This window comes from Sus scrofa, chromosome 13 (assembly GCF_054392235.1).
Source record: "Sus scrofa isolate SSC_HxYL_T2T_F1_AM1 chromosome 13, Sscrofa_HxYL_maternal_Yorkshire_Landrace_v2.0, whole genome shotgun sequence".
NCBI classification, from domain to species: Eukaryota; Metazoa; Chordata; class Mammalia; order Artiodactyla; family Suidae; genus Sus; species Sus scrofa.
In genome coordinates, this window is record NC_139395.1 from 189,152,439 (window position 1) to 189,180,124 (window position 27,686).

The 27,686-nt window shown below is 34.6% G+C and overlaps 1 protein-coding gene across 6 annotated transcripts in view; it reads left to right on the forward strand.

The window, feature by feature from the left end:
• GBE1 (1,4-alpha-glucan branching enzyme 1) overlaps nucleotides 1-27,686 on the forward strand; it is a 276,806-nt gene that overhangs the window by 119,434 nt on the left and 129,686 nt on the right. For all 6 annotated transcript variants that reach the window (XR_014823705.1, XR_014823702.1, XR_014823703.1 and 3 more), the window contains 4 exons: nucleotides 11,082-11,207; nucleotides 12,011-12,146; nucleotides 14,362-14,452; nucleotides 18,073-18,282. Coding sequence is in view for 2 of the 6 variants with exons in the window: in XM_021070783.2 (XP_020926442.1) it covers nucleotides 11,082-11,207; nucleotides 12,011-12,146; nucleotides 14,362-14,452; nucleotides 18,073-18,282 (563 nt within the window). In the remaining 4 variants the exon portion in view is untranslated. The remainder of the gene's footprint in view (nucleotides 1-11,081; nucleotides 11,208-12,010; nucleotides 12,147-14,361; nucleotides 14,453-18,072; nucleotides 18,283-27,686) is intronic.

The following is a 27,686-nucleotide window of genomic DNA, read 5'->3' on the forward strand; positions in this document are numbered from 1 at the left end:
TCTTTTTCTCTTTCTCTTTTAGTGCTTATAGAAGTGAATCACAGTTATCTAGAAAATTAGACTGTCCATAAATATCTGTTCCCTGATTGCTTCCTTTATGTGAACATTGATTCTAGAAATAACTTTAAATGTATTATCTGACTCTCTTTTTCTTATATTCATGTGCTGTGAAATATCTTGCACATTTTTTACAGTGCTTTATTCTTTTGTCTTTCAATGTGGGCATAGTAGATTTTAAATATGGTTATAAAGTCTGGAGAATTGAACACTTCCACTTTTCTTTAGGAGTATTTTTTAAATAAAAGTATTTCATGCTTTTTCTTCTAAATTATATAGACATTGATTTTTTTAAAAGAACTTTTATTTAGTATTTCATCTTTTAATACTGTGCTTGTAAAAGGGAGAAAATTACATTTTGTGACTGTTTAGGTAGGTATTATTTTTGGTTGTATTTAATAGAATATTTGCATTTTGGTCAAGTAATATTGAAATCAAGTAATAATGAACCATGGTATGCCTACAGGACCTTATTCTCATGGCAAAGTACATGTTTTATAATCTTTTTATTATTTAAATATTTACATTTAGGCTGAATTATTTTATTGGGTAGCACAGTTAAATGTGTGTTAAATGTTAACATTAATTTTTAACCCTCTTCCATTGAAAGTTTTTTGTTTTTGTTTTTTTACTCTTCAGTCAGTTTATCTTTACATCTTTCAATCTTTTATTATATGCCAATAAACTTTAAAATTTCCCAAGTGACTCAGTATACCACTGATAGGAAAAAAAGCGTCTCATATGCATACATCCATATGTCACTTCATCTCAGCACATGGTTATTTGGTTATTCTCTGAGTCTCATGCAGAAGCCAAGTCAGGTGGGTAATTTTCTGACCTGTGCTTTATTGATTTCATTGTCAAAGATGTTTCCCTGCTTCTCCAGAGGGTTTGCCACACTTGAAGATCAAAGTTCATTTGCTGTTCTGTACCTTTGCTATCTACATAAGATGGGAGTATATATGTTTAATAATTTAAATACAGCTGAACTAGGAAGGTTTAAAATAAATAGCTCTATATTGTGAAGACTCCTATTATTTACCACTACTTCTTCCCATGTCACTGTCCATTAGTTGACAACAAATTATCTAAATGCATATCTTGAGTTTCCTATCTCACATATGAAAGATAGTCATTATCTATTTCCCAGTATACTGTCTGTTGAATCACTTTCTCATTTGATGGGGTTACCGCTTCTTTTCTTATCAGCATTCACACATACCTATCTGTAGTTCTCCTTCCCCTATTACCACTTGCCTTTGGCTAAATATGTGTCTTTTGTGGAAAGAAAGAATGATAGTGTTGCCCTCTGCAATTGAGACCTTAATTTGTAAAGGATATTTATATATTACTATGAATTTTTTCATTATTAACTGTTTTCTTTATTTAATAGCCATTAATTATATTCTCAGAGATAGCCTCAGGGTATATTAAATATATAATCATGTTTTCTCAAAAGACTTTGTGATTTTTATAATTATATATTCTGTATTTAGTCTCTGGAATTTCTCTAGGTTTCTTCTGAGGGGTGAATTGTCTCCCTACCCTCCACCTACATTATATTTTACTTCATTGCAGTAGCACTTAGAGTGATTGGTTAAGAATCACATTCTTTTCTTCAAATGATTCAATTTATGATCATATAGAATTTTGTAATTATACTTAATAAAATGTTTGAAAGAGAGTTTTAACTCCTCTTATGATAGTATCTCCCCCATCCTAGCACTTCTAAAAATATTTCTTAGATTTTTTTTTTGTTGGCATTATACCAGATTATAACTCTGTTTATTTAATAGAATTCTAGCCTTCACTGCACATGGATGAGTCTCTTTGAAGCACACTTTTTCAGTAATGAAAACTCACTGATTTTTTCCCCTTTTCATAGCTTTTTTCTTTTATTACTATATTGATCTTTCAATATCTTGGAAGCTTAAATCCTATATTTTTATATCATGTGTAATTCATTTGTTTTCTAGTCTAAGACACCTAATCAATCTTTACCCGATTACAACATTGCGGCGGCATTGTTCCTGTTCTTTTCACTTAGGGGTAGTTATTCTCACTTGCTCAGAGATATCGTTTTCAATGCCTGCTTCCTAAATCTGGCATAATCCCTTTGGATTTTGTCTTTTTGTAGTGACCTCACTTTATAAGGTTTTTGTTCAGGTAATGTACTTGAAATGAAGCAAACACTTTATCAGTTCTGCTTAGTTGTTTCTTTATTTCTTTAAAGATTTGCCTCAGTCGAAAGACTGAAACAGAAAAAAAAATATGGTTGTAATACTTCTTAACTAGCCTAGAAGATTGGGTAACTGGGATGGAAACCTATGGGAGTAATACTCCTTTTTATAGGTACAGGAGTATCTGTCTCTTTAAATCATTCTCAATAAGGACCTGCTTTTAGAAGAAGCATCTACTGATCTTCATTTATTTCTTTTTTGATATTATTATGCAGTTTCTTCTCTCCCATGTGTAAGTGTTATAAAAGGGAATGTGTATATCTCTGTACTTCTACAAATGATGTTAAATCAGGAGCAAAGTAGCAATGAGTATGCTACCTCAAAAATAATCTTTTTTTATTCTGTACATTGATGTCCTTTATGCAAAATTGATATTATTTGATTTGATGATATTCATTTTTGTCATATTATAAATTTGTTTTTCATAGCTAGTAGGCTTGATCTTTTAAGAAAAGTAGGCTTTTTTTTTTTTTTTTTTTAAATTCGGGGCTTCATTTTTGCTGAAGAAATCCTATAACTTTCTACTCGAGCTGCTGTTACAGGATTTAACCTTGAAAAATTTCTTATTTCTTACTAAAGGAAAAAAGAAACCCCTGAATTGTGATGGCATGTTTTAAAATAAATTTTATACAAAGCCAAAATAATGGGAACCAGTGAAAATTCATCAAAAATATGTTATTGCTTTTGAAGTTCAACTGATTTCTATCTTTTCTTAGTCAAGGTACTAGGAAGAATATTGCCTTTTCTTTTGTATAGAGTCCAGTACTACTTAACATAGAATTTAAGCACCTTAATCTAATCATTTAATCTCTTTTCCACCTCCCTCAGTCCCTGAACATTGTAGATGAAAAGGGCCTAACAAGAATGTGACAGTTTTTATGATGATTTTATATGCGCTTGGCTTGTGTAAGCTGGTTTATTTAATTGAAAATTATGAAATAAATTATGAAACAAAGATGGAGATTGCTAAAATGTAGGAACTTTAATATCCAGACAAAATTAAAAGAAAAATTTTAAAAATTCAAATAACAAAGTAATTTTATTTGGTAACCATATTAGGTTCATTATTTCCTAAATAATAGTAATGTCAGTTACAGCTCATATTACCCCTAATTTATGTAATTTTACCAACCAATTATATGTAGCCTTATTAAAGTTTATCCACAAAGTGGGGAGTTCCTGTTGTGACTCAGCAGTTAACAAACCTGATTAGGATCCATGAGGAGGCAGGTTCTATCTTTGGCCTCGCTCAGGGGCTTGGTGAGTTAAGGTCTGGCGTTACTGTGAGCTGTGGATCCTGCACTGCTTTGGCTGTGGTGTAGGCCAGCGGCTATAGCTCTGATTCAACCCCTAACCTGGGAACTTCCATATGCCTCAGGTGTGGCTCTAAAGATACAAGAAAAAAAAAAAAAAGCATATCCACAAAGTGGTCGTTTATATATGAGGAGCTTATTATTATTAGAAAAATGCCCTGATATTTTTATCGGTGTCTTGGTTTTCTTTTCTCAATAATTGAAATATAAACTCAAGTTCACAATGAAATAAATAGCCTTTTAATAGTTAGGTAGTGTTTCTGATGCTCCTGATTAGAAAATGTAGAATGAAATAGTATGATTATTAACAATTGATTATCTATTGAACAGTTTCATCTTTGTTTAATAAAACAAGTATATATCAGGTTTTGGATAAGAAAAAAATAGTTCCATAGCTTTTTTTTTTTTTAAATAGTAAATTTAGAGCTTTTATTTGCATCATCTAAAGACTGATTCTTTTTGTTTCAATCCCTGAAAATAATTACTTGGGCGTAGGCCAGCAATAAAAACTGCATATTACAAATTCTCTTTTTTGAAGACTCTCCTATCAGTTCTGGAGTGCAGCAAGGTTGATTCTGAAGGAGTTTGCTTTTCCTGGGAATTGTCAAGGACTTAATTTGTTTAGTGAAGGTCACTGAAATGTGTAGCTATGTGTTTGTCTACTTTGGGGGAATAGGAAGTTAGTAAGAGATAAAATGTATTATTTAGACTACTCATTAGGATAACTTTAACTTTTAACTCTATCTGGCATTGACAAAAATTTAACTAAATTCTAGTACATTCCATCTTATTCTTAGCAGAGTGATTGCCTTCAATTTTTTTCTTTATTGCTGTCTAGTTTCCTATGGCTGTTGCACAAATTTGGTGTCTTTAAACAACAGAAAATTTTTTCTTCTCACAGTTTTAGAAGTCAGAGGTTAAAAACTCAGTATCACTGGGCTGAAACCAAAGCTTTGGCAGAGACATACTCCCTTTGGAGGCTTGGGGGACAATCTGTTTCTGTTACCAGCTTCTCCTGGCCCTTAACATTCCTTGGCTAGTGTCTTCATCACTCCAGTCTCTACCTCCTTGGTCACATTGCTTTTTTCTCTTCTGTCTTTGTGTAGAATAACCTTCTGCCTCCTTCTTATCAGGACATGTATGATTGCTCTCCTGCATAATCTGAACAGTTCGTTTTAAGATCCTTTTATTACCTCTGCAATGGCCATTTTTTGTTATATAAATTATCAGTCACAGATTGTAAAGAGTATGATAGGGACATCTGAGGGGGCTTTTTCAGCCTCTCAAAATGGCAAGGAGATTCTTTCTTAAATAATCTTACTGAATTTTATAATTGATCCAAATAGGAATAACAAGCAAACAAATCTGAGCAAAAAATTTATACTCATATGTCCTTTTTTTAAAAACATAGATTAGTTATAAAATTTTAGTTGAATTAAAATGAGATTGAAGAACTTTTTAAATTATATTAAGGTATATTAAGGTATGTTAAAGTTTTGATAATTGTATCTATGCATTTAAAAATAATGTTATGCTATGTTAATTTTAAATATTAAAAACATGTTTATTTCTTCAGAATTCTGGTTATTGGTAGAACCATCAGATTCTCCTCTGAAATATCACTTATTTTCCTATTTAATTATAATGCTCTTTTATTTATTTTATTTATTTATTTATTTCCCACTGTATAGCATGGGGACCAGGTTACACATACATGCATACATAATTTTTCCTCCCATTGTCATGTTTCGATGTAAATATCTAGACATAGTTCTCAATGCTACACAGCAGGATCTCATTGTAAATCCACTCCAAGAGCAATAGATTGCATCTCTTAACCCCAAGCTCCTTCCCTCTCACTCCCTACCTCTCCCCCCGGGCAGCCACAAGTCTCTTCTCCAAGTCTATGATTTTCTTTTTTGTGGAAAGGTTCATTTGTGCTATATTTTAGATTCCAGTTATAAGTGATAACATATGGTATTTGTCTTTCTCTTTCTGACTTATTTCACTCAGTATAAGAGTCTCTAGTTCCGTCCATGTTGTTGCAAAGGGCATTATGTCGTTCATTTTTATGGCTGAGTAGTATTCCATTGTGATAATACTCTTTTATAATTTTTTCATACTCTTCTATTTTGTCCCACTCACTTCTAAAAATTACTTAAAATTAATGTTCAAAATGTATGTATTTCTCCGTGTGTGTCTGTATATATAGATAGATAGATAGATAGATATACCTTTTTAGTCACATTTTAATTACACACAACAGAATATTGATATTTATCATCACATGTTGCTCCAACTGTACTCATTTTAAAAAATATGTATATATTATCAATTATATATTTTACAATAGAATATTGATATTTATCATCACCTGTTGCTCCAACTGTCCTCATTTTTAAAAAAATATGTATATATTATCGATTATATATTTTATATATCATGTACTCATGTTTATGTATGTTGCATATAATATCAATGACATTAGATATTATTATATAAATTAGAGCTAATTTAAGAGATGAGGAGGGGTTCCCACTGTGGCACAGTGAGATAAGGATCCAACATATCTCTGTAGCGACTCGGGTGGCTACTGAGGTGCAGTTTTAATCCCTGGCCTGGCATCGTGGGTTAAAGATTTGGCTTTGCTACAGCTGTAGCATAGGTTGCAGCTATGGTTTGGATTTGATCTCTGGCCCAGGAACTTCCATATGCTATGGGTGTGGCCAAAAATTAAAAAAAATAAATAAAAGGAATGGAGATAACTTGGCTTTGTAAATTAGATATGAATTTGCTTGGTTATTTACTTTAACTTGTACCCTATTAAATATTTATCTTTATTAATATCCTTTTTAATCCTGCTTTTTTATTTTTTTAAAGAAGAGGTTTTCTTCAAAGCATGTTGTGATTTTGGTATTATAATCTGGGCAAATTAAATTATATTTTTCAATATCTGTGCCTTTTCTCTTGGTCTTCTACACATTCACTCATGAAACTCAGAGTTACACACAATACCATTTTCCAGAGTGTGCGAACACTTCTAACCAGCTGAACACATCTACTGTTTTTATATAAAATTGTTGGCCACCCGAGGAGCATCTTATCTCAGTGATTTTCCAGTCCAAAGGAATAACATTGTTTGAAAAGAAGCATTTCAAAAGATATTCCTAGAGAATGAATACACACATACATAAACACCCATGCAGTTTTTTTAGGTCTTCACTCTTTTACCAAACTGTTTTTTGTATTGTATATTTTGGTTTTAAATATCATTTCCTTAGATTTTATACATTTCACTAAGTCTGTTTGACTTTTACACAGGTAGAGGTTTATTTTATCCACTTCTTTAATTTAATAATGTCTTCTGATATTAACCTCCCATAAATCAAAGGGATTATTTGACTCATTAAAAAAGGAGCCTAGGGTGTTCCCTAGTGGCCTAGTGGTTAGGATTTGGCACTTTCATCTCTACTGTAGCCCAAGCTCAATCCCTGGTCTGGGAACTCCTGCTCCCACATAAAGCTGCTGCATGCTATTACCAAAAAAAGAAAGAAAGAAAAAAAAAGAGCCTAATGGCACTTTTTGCCATGTTACAAAATGTTGTAATTATACAAATGACCTATTTGCCCTACAAAAATTCATCATGATATTATTTTCATTAGTATGTTCCTTTAAAGCAATTTGATGTATATTCCTTTTTTTTTTTTTTAGGGCCACACCCATGGCATATGGAGGTTTACAGGCTAGGGGTCTAATCGGAGCTGTAGCCAATGGCCTACGCTAGAGCCACAGCAACATGGGATCCCAGCCACGTCTGTGACCTACACCACAGCTCACAGCAACCCCAGCTCCTTAACCCACTGAGCGAGGCCAGGGATCAAACCCGTAACCTCATGGTTCCTAGTTGGATTCATTAACCACTGAGCCACGACGGGAACTCCTGTTGTATATTCTTTATTAGAGTGATTTGTAGCGATGTTAGTATACTTTTTTGAAGTTCTATTTTTAACATTATGTCAGTATATTTAAATTGTATATTCAACACATATATATGCAACTTGAGTAGCTTGGGTTCACAAGCGTGCACAATTATATACTTCATCTCTTTGGAACCCTTATTAAAATACTTTTTTTTCTGACTATGGAAGATCTAGAAGTGAAATGAGTGGATAGCAATTCATGTCCAGCCATCTCAATATTTTTTCTATTTTTTAAATAACTTTATGAGTTTGTGTGCATTTATATTGGGAAGATGCAACACATTATTTTTTATAACTTTAAAGTTTTCTTGCAACCTTAAATATTATTCAATAGTATAATTTTTAACAAGAATACACTATTCGGTCATTCCCTTTTTGCTAATAGAAGTAACATTAAGATTAATAGATGAGAATATAGTTCTTTGGGCACTTCTCTGATTATTTCCACAGGGCAAACATCTATAATTAGAATTGCTGGGTCATTGAGAATTATTTTTTTTTTTAATTTTTGATTCATACTGTCAAATTGCTATTTAGAACATTCATACTATTTTATACTCATACTAGTAGTGTATGAGACTTTATGTTTGGTAATACCAAATGACCTCTTCTACCCATCAGCTATTAGACTTACTGTTCTTGAAAGATCATTCAAAATAGCTCTTTCTTTTCAATTTGCTATATAGTATGTGCTTTTTTGAGGTTGCAAATTAAATGATATAAAGTCTTATTTCATCTAAAAAATCTTGAATCTGAATCTGAACTCAAGAGAGCATAAATCCAGGAAGTATGCTCATCTCTCCCATTCCCCATCCCATCCCTCCCAAAAAAGAAGAATTTTGGAAGCAAATTTTAGTCCAGAAAGATTATTTTCTTTTCTTACTGAAATGTCTCTCAAGTTTAAGTTATTTAGATATAGTACTCTTAGCTGATTATTACAGCAGTTTCAGAACAGCAACTCAAAGGTGAGATGAGGTGGCTACTCTAGCCAAGTGTATTGGTAACAAAAATACCTGTAACTGTAACAAAAATACTTCCAGAATTCAGGGGCCCAAAAAACAGATAAATTAATTTGCCTTTTATGTAATGATAACAGTGAAGTGTTCCCAATTTGGTGAGATGCTTTGTTTTACATAATACATGTGAGCCTACATAATAGGCTTTAATTTTATTACTAACAAAAAAGGAAGGAATTGGATAATTAGAATTTTCCACCCTAAGAAGCAACATTAATATAACTGACTAATAGAAATGTCTAATATAATACACTAATATAATTGAAGAACTAGAACTTTTGGTAACAAAAATATTGAAGTTGTTCGGGAATGAGTAAACCACCAAGATTTGATTTTACTGTACCTTCAAGTTGTTAACTTATCCTGTTACTGTTTGATTGGATTCTAATAGAAAACACAGGACCCCTGAGTCAGAGACAAATGACTTTATTACTCATGGCAGAATATGAGCATCATACTTCCCTTATCTTCCAGGTCTTTTAGGAGTGACTCTATATAGTCTAGATGGATGCTGTGCACACAGTTTGCCTCATGGCTGAGGAGTATTTACCTTGGGGAATCCATTCTTTTATAGCAGGCAGTAAGGAAGTTTGTCCATTGTCTTCAAGGGAGACATTATTTCATTCCTCAGGGTTGCCTGCTAAAAACACAAACCTGAGAAATGGCCTCTGTCATCAGTAAGACCTTGTATTCTTGTACCCAGCAAAATATGTAGGGGTAAGAAAGACCCATAGAAACATTGTTCCTCCAACTTCCATCACTCACTCGGTAGCTTCTGAAGACATTCATGTGTACAGCAAGATAAATTAATGTTCCAAAGAATGTGGAAATTATATTTGGCATGAGGAGATTCTTCATGTTCTTAAAGTTTCAAATATTCTCTCTCCTAACAGACACCTTCAAAAATAATTATTGGGTTATGATCATCCTATGAAGGGGTTTATAGCCATTTGCAAAACAGAGACAAGATACGTGATGGATTAGGCAGGGTGCTAGTCATTGAAATTTATTTCTATTATTTTATTTCCTTGTAGCCTGTTCTTGGTTGATGAGTAAGCAAAAAGGCCTTTTTTCAAATATATTGCTGGTCTGTATTATACTAGAAATTTATGTGGTTTAAGGGATATTTTGGGGGATAAAGTACTCCTAGACTGTGTTGATCCTATGCATTCATTTTTTTTTTTCGGTGATAATTGTTGGAATAATGGCAACTCTTATCTATAATTGGCTTAATAAGTAGGCAAAATGAAGGAGATAGAATTGAGTTCATGTAAATGAGATATTCTTTTTCACCACTCACCTGCTCCCTCCACCTTAAATTATGATTTATTTATTTATTTTGTTGTTATCTGAAGGAAGTGCTATGAATGTGTGTTAAGAAAAAGAAAGTGGGTGACAGAAGCTCTGCTCAGCTTTTCATGCCACCACTCAGTAACTTTGGGACTTCTGGCTACTCACCAAATCTCACTTAATATTTGAATTATAAAGATTCTCTGAGTCAAGTGAGATATGACTCTGAAAGTCCTCTCTAAACCGTAAAGTATTCTGCAAATATTTATTTACCAATAATTATGGTAATTAAATATTAATTATTACTTGAGCTTTTCTCTTTTAAAAGACACTGAAGAATATGTTCTTCTTCAATGCTGAGAGCTTGCTATAGCTCCCAATCTGAACATTTTTTGGTCATACTATACCTATTCTTAATTAAAAAAAGATAATGTAAAAAAAAGCTATATTTTAGTTATGTGGAAACTCTGTTCATGTAGCTCACTTTGCTACCTAGCCATGCTGATAAATTCAAAGTCCTCTATTCAGTATTGTCTAAAGTGGTGGACTCAGTAAAAATTTCTTTCCCATTTTTATATTGATAGCAATAGTGATCCTGTTGGCAAATATGGGAATAAATGGTTAAAAGAGAAAATGTTTTATGTTGTAAGGCATACTTGGAATAGGGTGGAAAAAAAGTTGAGAAAGAGTGGAAAATATTTGTGGGTTTGTCTGTGTGTATGTACAATACAATTGTTAATCAAAACCCATTTTTCTCCTTTAGCTCTTGAAAATGTTATCATTAATTGCTATGAAAAGGTAAAAGAAGAGATGATGATATAACTAATCACTTTTTTAAATACAATAGAATTATTTTCCTTCCGTTGACTTACCGGCCATAGCTTCCAATAATATTCATGTCTTTTTACTACCTACTCTATGCTTACTTTAATTAACTACTCTAATGGTTGGTTGGCAATGATGGAAATTCAACCTGGAAGTGACTTTAAAGATCAAATACCATAGCAGATGAGGCGAGCAAGGTCCATAGAATTTAAACATCTTGAAGGTCGTACATCTGGATGGCAGTTTAGATTCTTAAGATCACTCTTTTTTTTTTACTTGTTGCAGTGCTCATAAAGTATCATGCACTATCTTTGAGTCTTGAAAGTATTTTAAGGCAGTAACATCTCATTCTCTTTTTAGATTGTTATTAGAAGTAAAAGTGGAGAGATCTTATATCGTATTTCACCGTGGGCAAAGTATGTGACTCGTGAAGGTGATAATGTGAATTATGATTGGACACACTGGGATCCAGAACACCCATATAAAGTGAGAACAACAAATCTTTAAATAAATGCTTATTCCAATATTTCTAGGAAAATTAATTTTTACTTTTGTAACTTTTATAATAATGTTCAACTTCTCTCTTCACCACTGGTTTAATATTTTACATCATAGTGTACCCATTATGCTGCACATATATCAGAGTCCATCATCTGTAGCCAATAAAATATGAAAGTGAACTTTTGTTTTATTGTATGTTTCTGAGGTTAGAGGGGGCATAAAACAAAATCTCTGCGTATTAACCTATAAGAGATACTGATTTTTATAAAATTTTAACCATAACTTTGATTCATCAAAAACTCTTCAGTGGTGTAATATTTCTCACTGTCACGGACTTAAAGCAGGATCATTTTCCTTAGGAACAACAAATATGAAGACTTCTCATGAATGTATTAATTAGGGTAATTTTTAAGGCTGTTTTATTGACAAGTTATAAGGATCTTTGAGCTCACTTTTCTGTCATTTAAGTTACTGAAACTTGTAAATACTGTGCATTTAATGATTACATGTGCATTTCACAGTTCTTATGTTTTCTCTAAGGCTTAGGCTCAATGATAAGGCATAATCTATTGCATAACTGTTCTTTTAAAATAGATCATTACCGTGATCCTAAAGAGGATTTTTTTTTTAAAGAAAGTTTAATGGAGGTAGCCAGTACCTTTTATATGTGAAAGTAGTTTCAAAGTGTATGACTGAGTTAATTCATCATTTCACTTAACATTCTTAATCTGTTAGTGTTATATCTGCATTTTTGGTCTAATTCTATATATAATTTTAATATTCTGTAGTTTAAGCATTCCAAACCAAAGAAGCCAAAAGGTCCAAGAATTTATGAATCTCATGTGGGAATTTCTTCCTATGAAGGAAAAATAGCTTCATATAAACATTTTACATGCAATGTACTACCAAGAATCAAAGACCTTGGTAAGTAATAACTGTGATTTTTTATCAGATAAAATTTTAATGAGTCTGTTCTCTTATTAGAAAAGCTAATTACAAGTGTCTCTTTTTTGTGTTAAGAGATTAAATATGTAATAGAAATGCATTTTATTTTAGCCTTCTCAAATTGCCCTGTAATAGCGATAGCATAGAAAAGAGAAATGGAGTAAGATAGAACACAAGAATTCAAGATATTATTCTAATTTCAATTTTAAGTAATGTGAACTGATGGCTTCCAAAATTGCAGATAAATATGTAAGCGTAATTACTTTTCTACAGGAGAGAATTTTTATCAGTGTAAATGGTCATTGATTATAGCCTATTCATTTTAGTCTGTTAGGGAAAAAAAATCTTACATTTGTAGGGTGACTGAAACTCATTTTATTTCAACATTATTGTGTCTGTAGCTCCTGTCAGGATGACTTATTTGACAAATATTTATGGTGCATCTTTCTGTGTGAGACACATTGTTCTAGGTGTTTGTATATTGGACGCTAATGACATAGACCCTGTCTTCATGGGGACAAGCAGGAGAGTGAATAGCGTACTGCTGAATTATTGATTCAGAATGCTTTAAATCTGTTATTTTCTTTATATAGGTAATGCTTTTTATCATTTCACAGCATATTTGCACCTGACCCAGTGACTAGGGAGGAAGATAAAACTACATTTAATTACTCTGCCTCTGGTAGGCAGTCCAAATTTTGGCTAGAGGAAAAGTTTCTCATGGTTGAAGTTTTCAGTTATATAGGAATCCTGATTAGCTGAGATGGTGAGGTCAGGTTCCAGAAACCAAAATTCATTAAATGTATGGGGGATTTAATATTGGTTATATTTAATAAATAATACATTAAGATTGCTATACTTGAGATGGTCTGTCATTTCATACTGTAATAAATTGTTTGTGAACTCGATCTTGCAGAAGTTTCAATAGATGAGAGATTCTCTTATTCATCTTTGTGTTTGAATTACCTAGCCTAATCCTCTGAGCATAAACAAATTCAGGAATGGTTAATGACACAAAATTAACAATGGAAGTTATAAATTGGTACTTGAACGTAAGAATGATATTTTTATATAATAGAGAAATAAACTATAAATGGTATATTTTGTTATTAAGTATATACTTGATTTTTGTTATCTGAGCAGTAGTTTATATTAATATGTCTACCAGGCCAACAGTAATAACTTTTTAGCAAATTATGAATCATAGGGTTTATGTTTAAACTTATGAATCTCTAATTTCTAATGTGAATTTGTAATTGTTCCAATATTAATTATATACTGGAATATGTGTACAAGAAGTTATAGTGACATGAATTAGACTTGGAGAACAGAATAGAAATATTTTCTATGTATGTTACAGAAATATAACTTTCAAAGCAATCAGATCATATTGGAAAATTTTGCCAATTGTATCTTGGAGAAGAAAAACCTAACTTTTTAAAGTTTTTTTTTTTTAAAGACCAAGGTTTCTTCTTCTCTAATTATTTGCTTACATTAAAAACACATTAGTAAATATTTTCAAATATTAAGGATTTTTAAAGATAAAATGCCTGTCTTTTTGAATCAGTTCTTTAAGTGTTAAAGCAAAATATTTTCAGATAGAGAAAAGAAGGATATGTGTACACATGCCTGTGTGTATGTACATGTGTGCCCTTGTGTGACTATGGAGTAATTTTTAGGTACAAGAAACAGTGGAAAATAGAGGCGTTAATGCTATTTGTAAAAGCTCCCTTATAGGAAAATGGATTTGGTGGTATATCTTATGCTAGAAATAACTGAAATATAAAGAAAAAGGTGAAAGAAAAAGCACATGGCATAGATCAGTTACTTTTATTTGGCTTTCATAATCTTCACTGTGAATATTACAAGTACAACTGAAGTTTAGCATATGCAGATTGCCATCTTTAATATTCTAAAGCCAAATTAAGAGTATATTTGCATATCATTTATTACTTGTTAAAATGAAGACATTTCAAATAGCTAGAATGTAACCCTTAAGAACTAACTGCCCAATTTCGTATTAGAAGGTCAGACAAACAAAAGATGTTAAAGTAGTAGAACTTTTCACAATGACCAAATCTTCTAGGTTTTATGTAAAATTTAATGTCTTTCAATCTGGGTGCAGTATATATTTTTTTTTCTTTACTTTTTAAAAATATGGCTTTGAATCTGTATTTGACTTTTGCTTATATAGGATACAACTGCATTCAGTTGATGGCAATCATGGAACATGCTTACTACGCCAGTTTTGGTTACCAAATCACAAGCTTCTTTGCAGCTTCAAGGTAAAAATGAAGGAAAAATCCATTCTTGTTTGAACCAAAATTTTTTAAAGTGAAATAAATTTCTATATTTTATATGATGTTTTATAACCTATTTTACAGTTGACAGAGTTAATAGAAGCTGAGCATTAACTTTTATTAAGATCATGGACTTTCTTCCTATCCAGCCTTTGAGCTTGGCTTGATTTAACATTGCTTTTCGTGAAATGATGACTGGTAAAGAATACCTAGTAAGCCTGCAGAAATCGTCATATGTATGGAGGCCCAAGCTTTAGTTAGAAAATCATAACTGTGGAAGCCATTGTTGCTAGAGTTCACATCCTTTTCTGGAAAGAGATTGACTTATGTAGGAAGGTAATTGAGGAGCCCTTGGTGGGACATATACTATCCACAGAAAGACTAGCCTTCTTTCCAAGCTGAAATCTAAGGAATATGGTTCTCTGGGCAGAAAGACATCATGGGATCCTATGCAATTATAGAGGTACTGATCTGAATGAGCACAAGTTGAACAACTCCAACATTGTCTCTGTTTCATAGAGCTTACAGTATGGTGGCACATAGACAGAAATCCAATAATTATACATGTTATGATTTCTACCTGTAATCAACACTAAGAGGAAGATGATAGGGTGTTCTGATAGCGTAGAATCAAGGGTCTGATAGGTGTAGATTAGATCTGAACTGATGTTGCAGCTGAGATCTAAAACATGATTAAGAGTTAACTGGGGGGGAGGGGTGATGTGGGCATAGGTAGATGGAATTCCAGACATAGAAGAAAGCTGCTGATCCCTTTACCTGTTTCTCTTTATAGGACTTCTCCTTGAATGAGTTATCTGTCCTTCTTGTCTCTAATTCCTCCACTCTTCTTTCTTGAATTCATTCCAAGTAAGCTCTCCACCTCTTTGCTGAAATTGCTCTTGTCAAGGGTTCTGATGACCTCCACATTGTTATGTCAATCATCAGTTCTTAGCTTACTTGAGCTGTCAGCAGCATTTGGCACAATTGATTACTCCCACCTTCTTGCAATTTTTTTCTTTTCTTGTCTTTCAGAATATTAAACCTTCCTGTTGCTTTTCTCACTTCTTTTGTTGCTTCTTTTTTTTATTTTCTTTGCTGTTTCTGACCACTAAAGATTAACCTCCTGGTTCTCAGCCCTTGTCCTTTCTGTATATATCTGAAGTACCTTGAGAGTTTCATCAAGTCTCATTCTTGTGGCTTAAATACACTTTGTATGCCACCTGCGAAATTTAACTCTCCAGTCCTCACCTCTGTTGTGAACTTCAAACAATGCCTATTTGAGGTTGGGATATCTAATACATACTTTGTACTTAACCTGCCCCAGATTAAATTTCTGATCTTCTAACCTTTTTCTCTTGCCATCTTCCTTAATTCAGTAAATGACATCTTCATCTTCCAGTTGTTTAAGCCCCAGATAAATTGTTATACTTGACTTTTCCCTTGATTTCCCTCCCTACACTATCATAAAACCTAGCCACTTGCAACTTCAAAATATATCCCAAATCTATCTACATCAACTGCTGCCACTCTGCTCTAGGTTGCCATTTCATGCCTACATTATTACATTAGCTCTGTAACTGATCACTCGGCATTCTCTTATCCTCCTTCCCTAGCTTTCTCTTCCTCCATACACTTGGACTACTTTCTGCACCATTCCCAAAGTCATGATTTTAAATGAAAGTCACATCATGATACTCTCTTGCTCATAACTCCCTAATGATCCCCTGTCTCTTTCAGAATAAAAGCCAAATGCCTTACACTGGTCCCTAAGTTCCCATGTGATCTGAGTCTTGGCCAACTCTCTGGTTCACTTCTTTCTTGATTGTTCTGTTCCAGACATACTAGCCTATTTGCTCTTCTTCAAATGCTCCTAGCTCGTTTCTGTCTCCAGTGACCTTGGTTTCTGAACACTATTCCCCTAAGATCTTCACATGCCTTGCTCCCTACTTCTTTCAAGTCTTTGCTTAAATATTGCCTTTGTCATAAAACTTCCACTGATGACCCTATTTAAAACAGCAAACCCTCCCTCTCCACCAGTGGCTTTGCTTCATTTTTCTTTAGAGCAGTTATTGCTATCTGACATTCCACTTATTTTGCTTATTTATTTGTTGTCACCCAACTAGAATATAAATTCCATAAGGGCAATGATATTTATTTTGTTCACTGGTAAATCTCCAGAGCATAGAAAGTTTTATGGCACATGGTAGATAGCTTAATAAGTATTTGTTGAAAAAAACAAATGAATGAATCAATCAATCAATGAAATTTGAGGGATGTTTATTCATTGATGGCATGTGTTTATTCATTGTTCAATGATTGAGAAAAAAACATAGGTAGCTAGGAAAAGAAGAGTAATGGTCTAAAATTAGTGGAGGGGGCAGTGCAGTAGGTCATGGGTCAGGTCATGATAAAGACAGTGGTCTTCAGGAGTTCCCGATGTGGCTCAGTGGTTAACGAATCTGACTAGGAACCATGAGGTTGCAGGTTCGATCCCTGGCCTCGCTCAGTGGGTTAGGGATCTGGCGTTGCTGTGAGCTGTGGTGTAGGTCGCAGAAGCGGCTCAGATCCCATGTTGCAGTGGCTCTGGCGTAGGCCGGCAGCTGCAGCTACAATTAGACCCCTAGCTTGGGAACTTCCAAGCGGGTGTGGACCCAGAAAAAAAACAAAAAAGACAAAAACAAAAAACAAAAACATAGGAAAAAAAAAGACAGTGGTCTTCATCCTAAAGACAATAGAAGCGCAAGCATGGTTTTAAGTAAAAGGTGACATTATTGTATTGGCACTTTTGAAAGATAGTTCTTCCTGCCCAGTGGAGTTAGCTCTCAGGAGACCTGCTGTATACTAAGCTCTGTACTGTAGTGTGGGAAACCAGGTGGTCAGGTCCCCTGCCCTCAAGGAACGTATGGTCTAGTAAGGAAGAGTGACAGTAAACAGCTCATCACAAGGGTGATTATTTAAAAGGCAAAAGTTGGATATTCTGAAAGACTGCAATATTGGGATTTTATGTAGGTTAAGAAAACCCTTCCTCCTGGAAGTGATTTTTGTTTCTTGTTTCACACAGACTAGACAGTTATTTTTAAAACACACACATGAGCATGTGAGCTGCCCATCTTTTCTGCTTGTGTGGTGACAAGGCCCACTCGTACTTGATGCATTCCAGTCTGGGGATAAGTAAGTTCAGGGAGGATGACCTCAGTAAGGCATCAAGGATATTCAAGGAAGTGTTCTAAGAGCCCCCGCAACCCCAACCATGGCCAAGTATGTGAACAGGAATGACCATGCTCCCCAAACCAGCTAGGCTTAGAGGTAGAAATCAGAAGCTCTGAGTATAGAGAAGTGAGATTATATCTGCCTATTCAAAATGTGAATTTTCATTGAGCTATCTACAATCAGTAGCCAGATTTATTTTCTTTATTGAATGCTTTTAAAAATACTTAATAAAAATATTAAGCCACTTTAGCTGTATCTAAGTATTATATCATACTGTATTTGCATATTTAAAGTATCTAGTACTGTGCTGGTAAAACAATTGATTTGTAGTAAATGATTGGCTTCTTGCCTTAAATATAATGTGGTCTTGTTTTTGCTGTCTCCTTTACCTTAAGCCGTTATGGAACTCCTGAAGAGCTGAAAGAATTGGTTGACACAGCTCACTCCATGGGTATTACAGTCCTCTTAGATTTGGTGCACAGTCATGCCTCAAAAAATTCAGAAGATGGATTGAATATGTTTGATGGGACAGAGTCCTGTTATTTTCATTATGGACCTCGAGGGAATCATAATCTTTGGGACAGTCGATTGTTTGACTATTCCAGGTATGTACATATAATATGGAAATGTCTTATTTCTTTAAAAGATAATTCAAGGCATTTTACTAAATTCATTGTGTACTCTCTCACTGGTATTTGATTTCTTAATTTGTTTTTAATTTTATAAGAATGTTTAACATGCTTAGAGGCTGTACCTTGTTTTGATTAGCACATATATTCATGGTGAATGTTAAATTTCAGTTTTAAAAATCATATGCCATTTAACATTTAAATGGTTATATTGCCATTTAAAAGGTTAATGTGGATAATTTTTTAATATCTAAAACATACTTTATCACTTTGAATTAAACATAGCAAATCACCTTTTAATAGAAAAATATACATTGTTTTTTTAAAAACTTTTAACAACATTAAAAAATCATAGTTTACATCTTGCTATCTTAATATTATCATGTTTGTGATTGCAAATCAGTTATTATAACTATGATAACAACTAACACTTATTAGAATGTAATATGTCATATGTGGTGCCAGTGTTTTATATATCTTAGCTACACATTATTTTTATTTATTCTGCACAACTCTACTTACACGTGGTAAATACTATTGTTATGACCATCTTACAGATAATAAAGTAAGGCTTAGTGCTGAAACAGTTTCTTAAGATGAGGAAGAGGAATAGGGCTGGATATCTGTGAGTTTGGGGTTACTAAAGATAAACTAAAAGTCATATTTTTTTAAGTTTCTGAGGTCATAATTAGCTTAAACAAACAAACAAAACCGACATCTCTGACTTGCCATCTAAATAGAAGGGTATTTTAGGCAATTAAATCTAAATAGCATGGCAAAATTTTTTAAAAATAAAAAATAATAAAATACCATCAACTTGTATCCATTATGTATCATAAGTGAAGATATAATAAAAATGTGTTTTCAGGTGTATTAAAAGTAGCAGGATATCGAGTAATGTATAACTAATTTTTAATAATATTTCTGAAAGAATTTAATGAATTTTCTTTTGGATGTTGCACCAGAAATAAATACATACATAGTTGGAAAATGAGCAGAGTAGAAAAATGCTTCAGCCACTACTTTGGTAAAATACAAAATTCTAATTTTTCAACATAAATTAGATGACTTTTATGTGGAAGAAGTTGTTTTGCTTCACTCTTAATATCATGCATTATTTTATATTTTGTAGCTGTATAGGAATCACTCATGCCAGATGAAGCAGCATAATATATGAGAAAAGACTCAAGAGGTAGAAGCAGGTGGCAGGGTTCCAGGCCTAGTTTTACTCTGGTACAAATCGATTAATCATTCTGCTTCTCAGGTTTTTCATTATAAGTAGAGGGAGAGTTTGGGGATTAATGCAATTCCTTCTGTGAAGGTATTTTGTATTTGTATCACCTGTTTAAACATTGCTTTTTATACTGTAGATTTATAACAATAAAAAGGACTAAACCTGTGCTAATTCTATGATATAACTCAACAATTTTGCTATTGAGGAAGTCTTGTAAAAGTAGATTATGGGCAAGAAATACCATTAATTGAACTTTCTGGTTCATAGTTGGATAAATAAGTAATGACTCTCCTACAGAACTCTGCCTTATGAACAAAGTAAACTAAATTGTTATGTTTTTATGTTTTGAAACAATTCTACTGTGGAACTGTGTGTTAAAAAGAAATATATTAAGTGGGTGGATTTTATGTTATAAAATGATTATTTTATTAAAGTATTATAGTATATTTTTCTGCACCTTGAGCTCTCAAAGTCCGTTTAAAGTGATCTAGCTTTCTGGAGTTCCCATTGTGGTGAAGCGGAAACAAATCCAACTAGGAACCATGAGATTGCAGGTTTGATCTCTGGTCTCCCCACTGGGTTGGGGATCTGGCATTGCTGTGAGCTGTGGTGTAGGTTGCAGACGCTGCTCTGAGCTCCTGTTGCTGTGGCTGTGGCCTAGGCCAGCAGCTATAGCCCTGATTTGACCCCTAGCCTAGGAACCTACATATGCCGTGGGTGCAGCCCTAAAAAAAAGTGAACTAACTAACTAAATAAATAAATAAATAATCTAGCTTTCTAAGAAATGGGGATTATACATAATTGTCTTAAAAAAAATCTATTACCGAAACTAAAACATATTTATCTTTTTAATTAATGCTTAGGTTATTTTGTTATTTTCTTATTTAATTATTATTTCCCCAATAAAATTTTTTCTACTGTACAGCATGGTGACCCAGTTACACGTACATGTATACATTCCTTTTTCACACATTACCATGCTCCGTCATAAGTGACTAGACATAGTCCCCAGTGCTACACAGCAGGATATCATTGCTAATCAATTCCAAAAGCAATAGTTTGCATCTGTTAACCCCAAGCTCCCCATCCATCCCACTCCATCTCCCTCCCCCTTGGCAACTACAAGTCTATTCTCCAAGTCCATGATTTTCTTTTCTGTGGAAAAGTTCCTTTGTGCTGTATATTAGATTCTAGTTATGTGATATCATATGGTATTTGTCTTTCTCTTTCTGACTTACTTCACTCAGTATGAGAGTCTCTAGTTCCATCCATGTTGCTGCAAATGGCATTATTTTGTTCTTTTCTATGGCTGAATAGTTTTCTGTTGTGTATATATACCACATCTTCCTAATCCAATCATCTGTCGAAGGACATTTGGGTTGTTTCCATGTCTTGGCTATTGTGAATAGAGCTGCAGTGAACATGCGGGTACGTGTATCTTTTTCAAGGAAGGTTTTATCTGGATGTATGCTCAAAAGTGGGGTTGCTGGGTCATATGGTAGTTCTATGTATAGATTTCTAAGGTACCTCCATATTGTTCTCCATAGTGGTTGTATCAGCTTACATTCTCACCAACAGTGTAGAAGGGTTCCCTTTTCTCCACACCACCTCCAGCATTTGTTATTTGTGGACTTATTTTTTTTAATTATTTGTTTGTTTGTTTATTTATTTATTTGTCTTTTTAAGTCCCCACCAGTGGCATATGGAAGTTCCCAGGCTAGGGGTCTAATGGGAGCTACAGCCTCTGGCCTCTGCCACAGCCACAGCAACTCCAGATCCGAGCCGCATCTGTGACCCACACCACAGCTCACAGTAATGCCGGATCCTTAACCCACTGAGTGAGGCCAGGGATCGAACCCACAACCTCATGTTTCCTAGTTGGATTCCTTTCCACTGTGCCACGACAGAAACTCCATTTGTGGACTTATTAATGATGGCCATTCTGACTGGTGTAAGGTGGTATCTCATGATAGTTTTGATTTGCATTTTCTCTAATAATCAGTGATTTTGAACATTTTTTCATGTGCTTGTTGGCCATCTGTATATCTTCCTTGGAGAAATGTCTATTCAGGCCTTTTGCCCATTTTTCAACTGGGTTGTTGGCTTTTTTGCTGTTGAGTTAATAAAGTTGCTTGTATATTTTAGAGATTAAGCCCTTGCCAGTTGCATCCTTTGAAACTATTTTCTCCCATTCTGTAAGTTGTCTTTTTGTTTTCTTTTTGGCTTCTTTTGCTGTACAAAAGGTTGTCAGTTTGGTTAGGTCCCATTGGTTTATTTTCGCTTTTATTTCTAATACCCTGGGAAGTGTTAATGAGCTCTAGGCAGATCTTCAAGGTGACTAGAGCATTTGGCAGAAGGAGCAGCAGGGTGCTTGAGTTCCCAGGGGAGCATGAGCAACAACAGCTTGTGTTTGATTGCAATGCCCTCCTCTGAGGTGATTGGAACCGCAGGTGGTGCCTGTTCAGGGACCCCTGGTGGGAGCAGGCCATAACCATCTCTAGAGTCAGTGATAACTGTGCTGTTTTGCCCCCGCCACCTGTAGACCATGCATGATGCAACCCATCTCACTTAGCCCACATAGGAGGTGCTGTGCAGACTGCTCCTATTTGTAGGATCCTAGAAAGTGACACAGATCAGGCGTGTGAGTACTGCTGGGAATGTTTGGCAGTGGCTGCAGCAGGGTGGATGTGTTCTGAGGTGTGTGAGAACACCAACAGGTGGTGTTCGGTCACAGTGCTGTCCTCTCTGGTGTCCTTGAGGTGTATGGGGCTGCAAGTGGTGTCTGTTCACAGACCCCTTGTGGTGGCGAGCCACTCCCACCTCTGGAGCCAGAGGTAACTGTGGTGGTATGCCCCTGCCTCCTGTAGACCATGCCAGAAGCACCCCATTCTACTTAGCCCCCACAGCAGGTGCTGCATAAGCTGCTCCTAGTTGCAGGTTCCTGGGAAGGGACAGTGATCAAGCATCTGGGCACTGCCTAGACTGTTTGGTAGTGGCAGCAGCAGGGCAGGTGTGCTTCCAGGGGAGTGAGAGCAACAGGTTATGGTGCTTTGTTGCAGTGCCCTCTTTTTTTTTTTGTTTTTTTGTTTTTTTGTTTTGGCCATCCCCTGTGGTGACTGGGGCTGCAGGAAGCCCACTCACAAAAAGCACCCAATCTCCCCTAAATAAGCAAGGGGCTTCTCGCCTCCTGTAACTTGCGCAGAGCTGCCCAGCCCTATGAGTGCCCATGGGTGCAGGAGCATTCTCCAGTGCAGGGAGTTTCCTATGGTGGTCCGCCCCTCCTCCTCTTCCCCTCCCCAACAATGGCTCCTTGAGTCTCCTGTGGGCCTGGACCTTCTCCCAAGTTCCCTCTGCCCATGGCATTCCCCTCCTCCACCGGTGACATACCGCTCCTCGGCCCATGGCTCACTGCTCCTTAGCCCCTCAGGCTGTCCCCACACAGCCAGCCCCAGTCCTTTCCCCACCTGAGAGTCTCAGGCTGTGGTGCCCCAGGCGGGTGGTTCAGATGATCTGTGCAGATCTCACTCTGCCTTGCTGTTCTCAGTCCAGCTGCTGCGCTTTTCTCAGCAACTTTGAGGTCCCGCTGACTCGGCTGATCTTTCTATCAGTTAGTGGCTTCCCAGGATGTGGGATCCTTTTCTCCTTCACAGCACCCTCTCAGGAATGCTAGTCCCATCCTGATTCCTTTTCTGTCTCTCTCTTTTCTTTTGTTCAAGTTATGTCAAGAGTTTCTTGCCCTTTTTGGAGGTTTAAGTTCTTATGCCAGCATTCAGTTGATGTTCTGTGCAAGTCGTTTTACATGTAGATGTGTTTTTTTGATTTGTCTGTGGGAGAAGATGAGCACAGCCTCTTACTCCTCCACCATCTTGCTCTGCCTCCAGTTCTTTTGTTATTTAATTAACTATTAATCTTTCTCAGGTGCTTGCTTTTGCTAAACAATGTGTACTGTGATTTTAGCTTTGTATTATTTTTATTATGAATTTCTGGGCTGCATTGTCATATAGGCTTAGTCCTATATAAATATAGTTCCATTTAAAATATATTTCTAAGAGTTCTCTTGTAGTACAGGAGCTTAAGGATCTGGTGTTGTTAAGCGGCTTGGGTCTCTGCTGTGGTATAGGTTCAATCTCTGGCCTGGAAATTGCCACATGCCACAGGTGAGGCCAAAACATAAAATAAAATAAAATGTATTTCTATTATTTGATATATTGTTCTACTTGCCTACTTGAAAATATTTAAATTTTCTAATTTTTATAAAATTAGTATTTTCTGTATGGGTTTATCCTACTGGTTTTTTATATATCCTTAAACTATATAGGTAAATCCTACAAAGCCAAATTTAAAAAATTAAAATTCCAAATTTAAATGAATAAATCATTAATGTTTAGGTTTTACGATATATAACATCCTAAAGATTCTAGGATAGGGGGTCAAATTGGAGCTTAAGCTGCCAGCCACAGCCACAGCCACGTGGGAGATCCAAGCCATGTCTGTGACCTACACCACAGCTCGCAGCAACGCCAAATCCTTAACCCACTGAGGCCAGGGATCAAACCTGCATCCTTATGGATCCTAGTCAGATTCATTGACCACTGAGTCACAAAGCGAACTCTGAGTCTAGGATAGTTTGAATTATTTTCTTAATACTATGTATAATTTATTTAAAATTTTATTGACAATATTTTTATTAGCCTGATGAAAATGTATCAGGCTTTTTCATTTACATTTTCTTCCTTCTATTCTGATTAGTTACAGCATAAATAGTATAGCATTGTTGTGGTGTAATGCTAAAGCTATTTTTATAAATGATTAGGACTCAGGATTAAAGTCCTACTGTGCTTTCTTGGTTATTTATTGCTGCTTAACAAACCAGTTCAAAATTTAGTGACTTCGGACAACAGCAGTTGTTTATTTTGCCTCCAGATCTATATTTCGGACGTAGATCAGTGCAGTAGTTCCTCTCTTCTTCATGTGATGATCTAGGTCTGGAAAGTGACACACTGTCATTTATGCTACAAGCCAATGTCCAAGCAGTTGCAGGTTCAAGGGACCTGGACTTTTTTATTTCAAAGCAAGAAGTATTAAAGAATTTTTGGGCTAAGTTTTAAAATTCCCACATCTAACAAGTTTTAACCATACACAATAAATATGCTACTTCATACATTAAAAAGAGATGTATTGAGATACCTGTCTTTATGGAAATATTATTATTATCCTTAGCTCTATTTCTGTGGTAGAGAGTTTGTCTGAAATAGGCAATTTTGAAAAAATATACAAATAAGTATAAAAATAATAAAGCCATTGTTGATAATTAGTAAATGTAAAAAGGCATAGAATATCCAAAATAAAAATTATTATTCCTTATAAATACAAGTAGCATTATTTGTATGTGGCTGCATTTAATGAGTATTCCTTACCTGCATATAAACACAGGAAAACCCAAGCTTTTACTATACTCTCTACATAGAATAGAATAGCTGCTTGCCTATAATTTTGGGTTTGCTCTTTACCCAGACGAAGTCAGAAAATGCAATTTATACTTCATATTTTAAAATACAATTTCTTTTTCACCCTTTACCTTTGATATATGTTGATTAATATTATACTCCACCGAAAAGTAAATGTAGAAATGGTACATGGTTTGTTTGAGACCTAATAAACCTTTGAAAACTTACAATAATCTCTGAAATCATTATATTTACTGTTTGAAAAAAAACTGACCTTATATAGAATCAGCTTCTGAAGTGATATGTTGTTGATGTTCATTTTTCCTCATCTATATGTGACAGCCTGTCACCATTTGTAATCTCTGATTCAAGTGCCATCATCAGAGTTATCAGAATTAAATCTCTCACTCTGAGTAATACCAGAGATCCTGACTGTGCTGTTTCATTACCTGCTATGCATAAATTTCCAATCAGAAGCTGCCCATGTTTTAATTTTCTCTCTACTCGGCTGAACTGCCTTCTCCCTCTGCTAAATTACTAATGACAGTTCATAACAGAGATTGGGTTGTTCTTTCTTTAGTTAGTAAAGAGCACTTCTTGACAAATCTGTCACCCATAAGTTTCAGAAGTTTCTAGAGTGAGAAATAATGGATATAATTTAATGGATCTCAGTTTTAAATTCTAGTTTGCATATGTGTCTGGCACTATGTAAAATGCACTTGATAAAAATAACAAGACAACTGCACATTTGTGGGGCTAAAACAGTTATTATACCTTAACCTTTATTAAAGCTTCAAATGAGAACCTTTTCTTGGTTGAGTATTTTCTTCAAAGATAAGATAGGAATCTCAAAGGAGATAGCGTAGTAGAGCTACTGCTCATTTTTTCTCCCCTGAATCTTACATTTGGGTACAATGTAAAGTAGTATAATCATATTCTGTCAGCATGAGTTTGTAATGTGACAACTGTTAGGCAGGAAGATACTTTGCTTTTATCTTGAGTTATTAGAATTCCTTTCAGAAACAAAAGTGAATCCAGTTTGGTTTTTTTTAAGGTCATAACCACATGGAAGGAAATATCCTTTAGTACAGACACTGAGATATTTGGGTCTTCTTAATCTTTTTTCCCCCTGTTTTATTTTTATTAAAATATAGTTGATTTACAGTGTTGTGCCAATTTCTGCTGTACAGCACAGTGACCCAGTCATACATATGTATACATTCTTTTTCCCATACTATCTTCCATCATGTTCTATCTCAAGAGAATGGATATAGTTCCCTGTGCTGTACAGTAGGACCTCATTGCTTATCCATTCTAAATATAACATTTTGTATCTACTAACCCCCAACTGCCCATCCACCACACTCCCTTCCCCCTCCCCCTTAGCAACCACAAATCTGTTCCCCCATGAAGATTGTCTTATTAATCTTGCTAGGTCTTTCCCACAAATTAGAATGTGGAAGAAGGAATTCCCATTTTGGTTCAGTGATAATGAACCCGACCAGTATCCATGAGGATACAGATTTGATCCCTGGTCTTGCTCAGTGGGTTAAGGATCCTGCATTGCTATCAGCTGTGCTATGGGTCGCAGACACTGTTTAGATCCCACACATTCCTTTTGCTGTGGCAGCTGCAGCTCCAGTTCCGCCCTTAGCCTTGGAACTTCCATTTGCTACACTTGCGGCCCTAAAAAAGCAAAAAAAAAAAAAAAAAAAAAAAAAAAGAAGAAAGAAAAATAAAAGAATATGGAAGGAAATTCATAGAGGATTTCCCTGCTGAGAGTAGATATTTGGATCTTAAATATTCTGTGCTATCTTATGTGATATTTCTTTTTAGTTTTTAATATAGTGAATTACATTTATTGATTTTGAATATCAAGACAATCTTGAATTTTTGGGATAAGCCCTCATAAACATAGGTACTAAAATTCAAAAAGAAAATTTGGCATATATGATATTGTATCCAGACTAAATAAGTTATTAATTATGACTCTTAATTTCAGCATATGTGTATTATGCATGGATACATTAGTTAATGAATGCATGACACCATTATGATTAGCAAGATATTTAAAAACTAATCATCCAGGACATGAATAGAAACTTCTAAAATACTATTTTTATTGTTATTGTTACTATTATTATTAGCCCATGCCTGTGGCATGTGGAAGTTCCTAGTCCAGGGATCAAACTCGCACCTTAGCAATGACCCTAGCCACTTCAGTGACAATGTCATATCTTTAATCTGATGTGCCACAGTGAACTCCCTAAAATATTTTTTAAGAGAACTTTAAAGTCATATGCTACTTTGTAATTTCTTAAAAGCAAAAAACAAAAAGCCACATGACATTAGGTAAAATAATTGCTCTTTTTGCTGTAGGAAAAATGGTTACAAAACACAGAAAAATAGCATAGAAGGGGTAAATATGTTTAACTACTTTTGAGAACAAGTATTATCTGGAAAAGTTGTAGATTTATATATTTATACGATACATAGATATGTAGGCTTGAAACTTTTGCTATCCAAAATTTGTAAAGAAATAAATACAAAAAAACAACTCCCTTCTAGGTATAGGGGACGTTTTAACAATTAATTTGAAGTAACTGCTTTCAAAGATGTTTAACTGTAAAGATAGCATTTGGGAAAAAAGATCAAGAAAAAGTTTCCATCTTTGTGATTTATTGCCCCAAATAATTTCA